The sequence below is a fragment of the Nicotiana attenuata genome, unplaced genomic scaffold, assembly GCF_001879085.1.
Source record: "Nicotiana attenuata strain UT unplaced genomic scaffold, NIATTr2, whole genome shotgun sequence".
Lineage (NCBI taxonomy): Eukaryota > Viridiplantae > Streptophyta > Magnoliopsida > Solanales > Solanaceae > Nicotiana > Nicotiana attenuata.
Window position 1 is genome coordinate 314300 of NW_017671197.1, and position 10908 is coordinate 325207.

At 37.2% G+C, this 10908-nt stretch overlaps 1 protein-coding gene across 1 annotated transcript; it reads right to left on the reverse strand.

Moving 5' to 3' along the window:
* Nucleotides 1–677: 677 nt before the first annotated feature.
* On the reverse strand, nt 678–9103 carry LOC109206617 (ATP-dependent 6-phosphofructokinase 5, chloroplastic). The gene is made up of 13 exons (XM_019369455.1): nt 8549–9103; nt 7535–7625; nt 6219–6292; nt 5464–5575; nt 5256–5351; nt 4959–5060; nt 4773–4847; nt 4211–4351; nt 3396–3512; nt 3208–3312; nt 2430–2510; nt 1387–1515; nt 678–1266 (listed from the first exon to the last, which is right to left on the reverse strand). Exons 1-13 carry the CDS (start codon nt 8869–8871, stop codon nt 1099–1101), a joined length of 1614 nt encoding a protein of 537 aa, XP_019225000.1. The 5' UTR covers nt 8872–9103; the 3' UTR covers nt 678–1098.
* Nucleotides 9104–10908: the final 1805 nt, after the last annotated feature.

Genomic DNA, 10908 nt, shown 5'->3' on the forward strand with positions numbered 1-10908 from the left:
AGAATATGCTATAGAATATATTGTTAATTATGAGAAATTTTATTTTACTAGGTCTTTGACATCCTTTGGCAATTTAACAGTAACTTTTTCCTTATCGAAAATTTATTCAACGAAAGCAACGACTACAGTAACGACTACAGTAGTCATTGTCAGTTAATAAATCCTGGTGGTTGACCAGTCTTAATGTCCTTAATGGTTATAAGTATTCTGCTGTTCTCCTACCACTGCTACTAGTGGATGCAGCATAATCTGCATGCACTAAAAACCAAATATTCTGCATGGTACTAGAACTTCAACCAATTCACAGATCAATCTAGGTCGTTTGGTTGGAAAATAAGTTGTCCTAGGATAAATTATTCTTGAATTTATTATCCGGGATTGTTATTCCACCCTTCCATAGGGATAAAAATAACACTACAATCCCAGGATAACTAATCCCGGAATTAGTTATACCAGGATTTTATCCCAACCAAACGTGAGATAAACTCATCTCAACTTTAATTCCGGAATCAATTATCCCTTATCCCTCGTATCAAACGGATCCTTATGGGTGTAACTAATACTTGGCAAAAGATAATAAACTCATCGCTAGTTTATAACAGGTAAACTCCCATGAAATTTTTTCAGTATCTAAAGAATATCATAATCACATTCAGAGGCCACTATATTCTTGAACGGACATCAAACAAATTTGAATTTTCGCATGTCATATATTATTAAAACAGTCCCATAGAAGTTCTGACTTACAGATGAATGAATCTAAGTCCAACTGAATGACGATAACTTATGGTATACCTATTGGTCCAGGAGTAAGTCCAAATAGTACATAAGGGCTAGGTTAAGATTGAATTTCTTTAACCATGAGAGAAGCTTTACAGAATGTGAGGAACAAGTTAATGCTACTCCTGGTCTCTGACAAAGCTTCATTTATCAATATGCCCTCCTAAACTGGCATCAAATTATGTATGCCTAGCAAAAAATGGGGGAAACTTATTTTCCGTGTTATTTTTCTTAAATAAATGGAACTGGCAAAGCCATAAAGCTTCTCAATTTGGCTCCCTGCTTCTCGATATTACACTGCAATAGATTGTCTCTTGGTTAAAGAAAATCCGGCTGGCCTGTGGATGTCAAGCAACGATGCCACATGCGGCTGTTAGGATCCACAACCCTGGGTTTAGAGATGACTTCTGGAATTGGAAAGTAGACATAATGAGTATTGCATATACCCACTGTGATACCACTATATCCAGCAAATGCACCGTGAACCTGTCAAAACGAAGAGTGCATGGTGGATTAATAAATGGTTGAATAATGTCTCAATCACAAAACACATGAGTCAGGAAGGACAAGTCTGAATTAATCAATAAGTGAGCATGAGAGACTTACAGCATTTTGTCCAAGTACCGTGCACAGAATTCCATCTGAAGCATTTGCACGGCATGCACGGATCATGTAAGTAGGATCAATGTATTTCACATCAGATGTCTCTCCCATCTCCTTGAAGTACTTCTTAATCTGTCAGAGAGCAGGCAGATTATCATGAATTTCTCATAATTTGATAAAGGATAACGAAGCGAGCCATGAGCCTTAATGTGCATGGAAATTTCTACTGCCAGGTACGGTGGTTTAAGAATCAAAAAGATGAAGTGATCAATCAATCAATCAACTAAACCTGACAAATTAGTTTGAGGATCGGTTAAATGGATGCTCTGTATTTATTAGATTATTCCAGATAGAATTCAGTGGATTTATAATGATATTACTATTTTCACACTGGCGGTCAACCTATCACCAACCACAACATTTCTCCTGTATGCTCGGCACCAGTTATGCATTGCGAAGCTCATGTAGGCAGAGTTAAAAAGATAAAGTGATGATGACCACAAATTAGATAGCAGTTAAAAAGTGATTGAAGATGACCTCATTTCAAGGGAAAGAAGCAAGGACACCAGTCATAGCAGTTTAATACACAATTACAGGTCAATCTTAGATAAAATGATATTCAGGTAAGAATTTTCCTTTTAGAAATTCCAGAACAAAAGTTTCAAGATTTTTATGTGCAATACATGAGACCACACAAGAAATTTTAACACTAGGAGTTACATCCAGCAAAAACGCTCTTTAAGAACTCCACTAAAATTGATCCAACTGAAAGACGGTCTTGAGGAACAGATGCATGAAAAAGAATTTATGAAGATTACCAATGCTATGTTAAGTAGAGCACCACATGCCTTGTGCTCATACTGGACATAGATGCCAAGTAGAACTTACAAGTGATTTGGTCAAGTAACTTGAACTTCTTTAATGAAGAAGATCAATAAAAAATAAAATCCTCAGAATGAAAAGGGATGTATAGACTAACATTCATGTGAATAGCTAAGAGGTATCTAGCAAAAATCCCGCAAAGGTAAAGCTGGCCAGCCACTAACCTCTTGTTGCAAATAAACACCAATATCTCCAAGTACAGCATTTCCAGATGCATCTTTTGCATTGGTTTTCTCGAGGAAATCCTGCAATGAAGGTTGGGCCAGATGCAGTTAAGTGTTGTCGAGAATCAGAAACTGATCCATCTGTTTTCATTACTATAGTTTGCAAACAATAAATTATGATAAAGTAACCAAAACTGTAAACATCTAAATAACCTTTGAGCCTTGTATAGTGACAACATTGAACTGAAAGAAAGGTTCAAAAAGAAAACTATGTAACATAAATAAAAGCAAAGGGGATAAGTTATGAGGATATTAAATACTACCTAATATTGAGTTCTTAACTAGAATAGTCCCGTAAGTAGGTCAATTTTTGTCCCTATTTTGTTACCAAACACAAAAGATCCTTTAAATTTGCTATACCTGAGCACTTTTCATCTAAGTGAAGAAAATGCTAATGGATTCCTACAAAACAAACGAATGACTGAGGTCTTTTTCCAGAATTCCCGTTCATATGAAACTTTCGAGCCCTTAACTATAACACACAGATTATGGAGACGGTCAAGATGGTAAGCAGATGTTAAGGAAGAAAAGGAAGAACTGATTGAAGTAACTACTACTGTCACATGCTTTGACTATAGTAATGATGCTTTACACGTGCAAGTTTCGTTAGTTTTATAGAGATTGCTTTCAGTTTCTGTTAGTTGGGACCTTCTCAGTAAAAAAAACTCATTTCATGTTTACATCCCTATGCCACAAACATGATTATGATGGAACTAACCTGTCCAGCTCCCTCTGCTGCACAGACCACAGCTGATCCCTTTGTCTCGAGCAGATATTTTAGATGCCTCAATACACCATGTGGACCATGCAGATTAAAAGGCACCTGAGATAAGAAATAAGATATGATCTTAATAAGAAACTCATCAGAAAAAGAATTGCATAACATCCGATATATATCAGGCAAACCTCTGGAATCAAGCATATGTCTATTTGTCCACTAGCTAGGGATGCTTGCATAGCTATGAACCCACTACTACGGCCCATCAACTTCACAATTCCAATACCACGGTACGCGCTGTGCGCCTGCAAAAGAGCGAAAAAGAAACTTCATCTAAGGCAGATTGCACGGAAGAAATATGATGCATAACTGTAATTGAGGACTCGTTGCATCTTCTTGATGCCAGCAAATAACATCTTACTTCATCAAAAAACACTGTAAAGGGCAGCCCGGTGCACTAAGCTCCCGCTATGCGCGGGGTCCGGGGCATCAAAAAACAACTGTAATTGAGGAAAAAGCAAATGAGTACTTTTCTTCTGGAAATCAATCCTTAACATGAGATAATTTTTTAAGATGTAATTTTAGAGGCAAATTTTTAAAAACTTGAGAAAACAACTCGAAGTCCAACAAATCAGGGAAAAAATAGACACTGATCACTAGGGATATTCCAAAAAAGAAAAGAGAAGAAAAGAAAAAGTTAGACGATTCTGTCAAACAAGGTAGTTCTTGCAAGATTTGGCAACACGTGATGAATATGTCTTGAACTTGTAGTAGAAGATCAAGAAAATATAACTGCACTGAGAGTAATTCACAGAATCGAAGTTGATGAGATTGTCAATGGAATTCCTTCTCAAAAGATATCGTCAATTGAATTAGGTCAGAGGAGGTCCAGCAAATTGAAGGGAGCAAAACATAGGAAAAGAAGATAGAAGGTTCTTCCTATCATGGAATAGACCATAGAAGAAAGTGATGCATGACATTATTGTTGATCATGATGTAGTACCTCTATGTAAGCAGAATTAATGGCTCTCTGTGCTTCTTCAACAGCAGTATCAAAACCAAATGTCTTATCCATAAGCATAATATCGTTGTCTATAGTTTTTGGCACACCAACTACAGCCACCTTCATACGTCTTTTACGGCACTGTACATCCAGTAGACAAAAACAAAATTAGAGTTTCTAAAAACAGCAGAAGGACTTAATGTTATTAACCATTCAACAAGCAAGGACATAGGGAGAAACTACTAGACTATTACATATCCTTGCTCATCTGATACATTAGCTTTCTTCAATTTCAGGGGACAAAACTCTAAATTCAATGCATAAGTTTCTATTTAAGAGGGACTTCCCAAAAAAAAGTTTCAGTGGGAAGAGGTACCATTCACTCTACTTTTCTAAAAGAGCCACTAGAGAGAATCACTTATTCTCGAAATATTCACTTCTCTATACAGTCTCCAACTACACACCATACTAATCAAACTTCAACTAATCAGAGAACATTAATTGACATGCATATTGGTCTACAAGAGCAGCCTATATGACTATACAGGCCAGGCATAGCAACCTCATCATGAATTGCATTTGCACCAGCATGTGTACCATTTCCACCCAGCACAAAGAGCATGTTGATTCCTCTTTCCTGACAATAGCAAAAGAAGTGAATCTTAGATAAACCCTAGCAAATTCATCTCTAATGCAACAATCCAAACGAGCTATATGTTTGTTGTATACGATAAAGTCAGTTAACCACCTGGATGCTATCCACAATGTCACTAACTTTAGGTCCTCCACGTGATACCCCCAGCAAGCTTCCCCCAGAAAGATGAATATTTTGCACCACTTTCCTGGATAACTAAGAACAAAGCAGCCGGAAAAGAATCACTAAAACACATGACCTCATTAAAGAGAAATCTTCGATTGTAGAATAACACCTCATCAGTAATGACGGTTTGGAGATTAAAGTTAGGCTTTTGCACTTAATTCCGAATAACATAACTTGAAAATTTAAGGAGCATTTGGGCAGTGAAGAAGAGTTAATGTAACTTACTGGCATTTCGGCTAAATCTTTTTCTGAAAACCCACGATATCCAAAAGGAATTCCCACAATTTTCTTCACTCCATATATCTCAAGGGTGATAACTATCTGCGTCCAATGAAAAACAAAGAGAGGATGACGAACAACAAAGTGCAGCAGCAATCAACTACATCCTGAGAAATCAAAGAACCAAAACCAAACAATAATAAAATGCTATTACATGTCGAATAACATCATTAAGCCCAGGGCAAAGTCCACCACAAGTTACAATTGCTGCTTTCACCTCTTCTGGCTTGAAATATATCTTCTCTCGAGGACCAGCACGGTGAACCCTAAAAAAATTGGTGCCAAAAGGTATATGTTAAAGTCTTACCAGGTTTAAAACAAGAATGATACTTGGCACAAAATTGTTGGATCTAAATGCAACAGCCACAGCCCATGGCACATATTATCCGCTTTGCCCCAATAAACCTCACGGATTTGTGCCTTGGCATGCAACATTGTATATATCTAGTAATAGTTATTAGAGGTTGAATATAATTTTAAAGAACCCCTTTTTTCTATTAATTCATTGAAGAACTTTTTTAACATCTCAAGTCTCAACTATCTAGTTTTATTTCTGTAAGCTATGAGAAAGGAAATTTCAAATTTAGAAGATGGCAAGGAAATGGATAGTGGCAATTCGGGTGTAGAGCTGTTTCCATAGTGGAAAAGTCAACATTGATAGAGGACTTCGATTTGTGACAACTGGGAGCAGGAGCTCGTAGATGGAGAAAGAAAATTTAGTAATCCAGAATCATTTTGTCAATCTATAGACATGGCATTGCACTATGGAAGACTTATGCTGAATAAAAGGGGGTGAGACTGTGAGTGGTTAAACTGATATCAATAAGCAGTTAAGATTGTATCATTTCCTCACAGGTATATAATTGTATCATGTAACTCTTTAATGTAGAAAATTCTAAAGAAGTTTACCATTGCTCTACCCATGAACAATTGGGATCAATGCACTCAGCACCAGCAGATGTTGGAGAGGAATAATTAATTACCTGAAACGTAAATTGTTTACTCGGAGTCAAAGACTTAAATAATATGAGTGCACTTGGAGGAAATAGAACAAAAAAAAAACATTTACTTTTCCATCAGCAGACAACAAAAACAAATAGCTTACTTTGTCAACTACTTTGTCCATTCCAAAGATAGTCCTATTACACTTCCCGGGAGTCAAACCAACTTTTGACTAAGATATTCAAATAAATACTTTTTAGGCCATTTTGAAATGGGAGGTTGAAGTTTAGTTTTTTATCAACTAATACCTAAATGATTAAAATGGACGATAAATCTAAATTGATCCTCAATATGCGGAACGTATGTATATTTTGGAACAGTGAGATAGTACCATCTTCAGCAAGGAATAATACTTCGAGCTCTTAATTAACGGAAGAAAAAATAATACTTGTGAGGTGTGACATAAAACTGGATTTTTTAGCTTTTTGAACTGCCTACCTACTTTCCATCAAAATGATCCACATTAGACATGCAGGTGTATTTTGCCCAGTCAAGTAGAAAATCAGTATAGAAGACTTGATATAGAAGAGGATCAAATAAGTAAACACAGCCACCCTCAACCGTAGGACGAGGTAAATAGCAGCTACAAAAGATAGATATTACTGCCTGACTATTTAATCTATCCATCTATGTCAAAGGAGAACAAGGAATCATAGTACCAGAGGAAAATTACTAGAAAGTAATATCTGTTCTCTGTACTAAGTTGAAAACTACATCAATACGAGCCAGAGCTTCCACATTTGAATTAAAGACAATAACCAAGTAGCTGGAGATCAGTGCTGATTGCTGAGAAGTAGATATACCACACAATAATCAACTTTAAATTGATATCACATGGTTTTTGACCTGAAGTCCATTACCACTGGAAAACATTAGAGAGTGATAACCAATGTTACAGGCACTAATATAAGGGAAGGTACCCCCACACTCATAAGTGCATGGTATGGTACATGTTTTTTTGGTTGCTAAATTAGTATATTTTGAAGAATCGCACAAAGTGCTCACTCACATGGAGGTCCACCACCCCCCCCCCCCCCCCACAAGAAGAATCTCATTAACTTTCCACATGATTTCTGAAAGGTATATTTCCCCATTTTCGAGTGCAGTGGTAGATAAATATGACATGATTACTGGAAAAAACATACATGTCACTTTTACTACCATAATCAACAGGAAACTGAATTGGAACGGTGAAAAGCTATGCAAAATTAGTAGGGACTTACTTTAAGAAGTACTCTATCATTATTGTTAATGTAACCATGCCATTTTTCATCTGAAGGGTAACCTTCTGCAAACTCCTCAGATACTGGAGTCCTGTAACAGGAATGATGAGTCAAAGTTAGTAAAATTACTCCTTAAGCAAATTTTCTGTCCGAAATCTTCATTATTTTTTAAGCAAATGTATCTCTTTCCATTTAATTACCAGACCACCGGCCAAGTGCATTACAGCAAATTATGCAAGAAAACTTGCAATACCAAAATTTGGATAAGTGATAAAGCCAGATATAACCAACTCCAACTGAATGTTGCAATACTAGTGGTACATAGAGAAAGGTAACTAATACTACAAGTCTACAACACAGCAGAATAATCAAATTTGAATGGAATACTCCTCTATTCCAATTCATGTGATATACTCGTTCCATACTAGGAGGTTGCAAAGAGTTATACTCCATATAACTTTCATAACTTTCAAGCATCCAAAATCATTAACTTTTTAAAAAGTTTAAACTTTTATATGATATTTTTTCTATCAAATTAAAATTTCAAAAGTTATTTTAATATTTACTATTTTCTTTTCCTATTGAATAACCGCACCTCTTTCTTTCTTTCCAAAAATAGGTGCTTCTTGCTGCAGCTGGTCAAATTAAAATATTAAACTTTATGTTCAGTCAAATATACAAAGAAAAGTAGTACCCCTCCCAATTTATGTGGTGGTGTTTGACCAAACACGAAGTTTAAGGGGAAAAAAATACGTTTGAACTTGTAGTCTAAAATACATGGAAAATTAAGGTTTAATTGTTTTTCTACATATAAAAAGTTGTCATTCTTTTTGCAATAGACTACTACAAAAGAAAGAATGTCACATTATAATTTAAGTTCCTAGTAGTACCTATAACTTTTCAATAATAAATCTAAAACTTAATCGCTACTTCCAATTCAACCAGCATTTTTTAACATAAAGCGAGAAAAGTACAATAAAATTTAAAAAAAAACAGTTCTTTACAAAACCATACCTCATTTTAAGACAAAAAGTGGAAGGATACTCAACGGCATCGGGAAATACATCAGTAATATGAGGAATATTAAAACGAGCCTCAAATTCTCTCTGATACTTTAACTTCCAATCAGGATCACTAAAATCGATGCCGCCGCCGCCGGCAGCATTTTCGGCGGCTCCGCTTTTAGATTGCACTCGAATTTTCAATCTCCGGCTAGCTCTGATCGGATTCCGTACAGTTCTTAACCTAACGGAACTTAAAAAGAGATCGTGATCGCTGTAAGTAGTCGTATAACGTAGAATCGCTTTCTGTCCGATCGCCGGCGAAAGCGACTCCATGTGAAACTCTGTTTGTGTGTATGTGTGTGTATACTGTGTGTCTGTGTGAGGGAATATATATGTATATATAGGTGGAAGATAGAGAGATCGGAGAGTGACGGAGAAAGAGAGAAGAGAAAAACAAAAACAGTAGAGAATTATTTAGCAGCCACAGCCAGCCTGCGAATAAGAGCAAGCAATGATCAATTTTTTTTGGGTTTTGACCTTTTTATTGTTTGCTTTCTGGGTTTTAGTTTTTTTCAACAGTCTTAAAAAAGTAGACTTATAAAAGGTTAATAGTGGTACTTTACTACTCTAATTTTCAGTTGATGACGAAAGATTCCTGAAATTTCAAATATTGCTCACTGAACCTCTAAACTTTTACATTAAGGACAAAGGAGTCCGTTATTTTCATGGACTAGTTAGGTAAAGATTATGCTTTGGGTATTTTCTACTACTACAATTTTGGTTCCATAGGTATTGTTTTACAGTAATATTAGTGTAAGAATTGCTAATTTGTTATACACTAAAAATATCATGTGGAAGGTTATAAGGTTAAACAACAACAACAACAACAATAAACCCAGTTTGATCCTAACAGGTGGGGTCTGGGGAGGGTAGTCTGTACGCAGACCTTACCCCTTCCTAATGCAGGTAGAGAGGTTGTTTCCAATAGACCCTCGACTCATGAAGGGCAAGAACAAGAAGAGGAAAGCAAGGAAGGAAGAAAGATGGAAGAGAAAAGAAAAGAGAGAGATAAAGGATAAGTAGTACCAAATAATAGCAACAGGGAATACAATACCTGAGGCGAACAAAACCACATAACGTAATAAAAATCTAAGAATATGAAGAGACATGCATGCTACTAAGACTATCGGTGAACAAATATAAACTACCTACTAACCTTCTACCTTAATCATCGACCTCCACACCCTCCTATCAAAGATCATGTCCTCAGTGAGCTGAAGCAGCGCCATGTCCTGCCTAATCACCTCTCCCCAGTATTTCTTAGGCCTACCTTGACCTCTTCTCAAACTCTCCATGGCCAACCTCTCACACCTCCTGACAGGAGTATCAATTCTTCTTCTTTTAACATGTCCGAAACATCTCAGCCTCGACTCCCGCATCTTGTCCTCCACAGAGGCTACTCCCACTCTGTCCCGGATAGCTTCATTCTTAATCCTATCTCTCCTGGTACACCCACACATCCATCTCAACATCCTCATCTCTGCTACTCTCATCTTCTGCACATGGGAGTTCTTGACTGGCCAACACTCAGCCCCATACAACATAGTCAGTCGAATCACCACTCGATAAAACTTACCCTTAAGTCTTAGCGGCACATTCCTATCACACAAAACACTGAAAGCGAGCCTCCACTTTATCCATCCCGCTCCGATGCGATGTGAGACATCTTCGTCAATCTCCCTGTTACCTTGGATAATAGACCCGAGATACTTAAAACTCGCTCTGTTGGGGATAACTTGAGCATCAAGCTTAACCTCTACGTCTGCATCATGGGTCCCGTCACTAAATTTGCACTCCAAGTATTCTGTATTGGTTCTACTCAGTTTGAAACCTTTAGACTCCAAGGTCTGTCTCCAAACGTCCAACCTCGTGTTAACTCCGCTACATGTCTCGTCAATCAATACTATATCATCGGAAAATAGCATGCACCAAGGAACCTCCCCTTGGATGTGACGCGACAGTACATCCATCACCAAGGCAAATAAAAATGGGCTAAGAGCTGATCCCTGGTGCAACCCTATCACCACCGGGAAATGCTCCGAGTCACCACCCACATTCCTCACCTGAGTCTTAGCATCATCATACATACCTTAATCACCCTAATGTACGCTACCGGAACGCCGCTAACCTCCAAACACCTCCACAGGACCTCCCTCGAAACTTTATCGTATGCCTTCTCAAGGTCAATAAACACCATATGCAAATCCTTCTTCCTCTCCCTATACTGCTCCACTAATCTCCTTACCAGATGAATTGCTTCCGTAGTCGAACGCCCCGGCATGAATTCAAACTGATTCTCGAAAATAGACA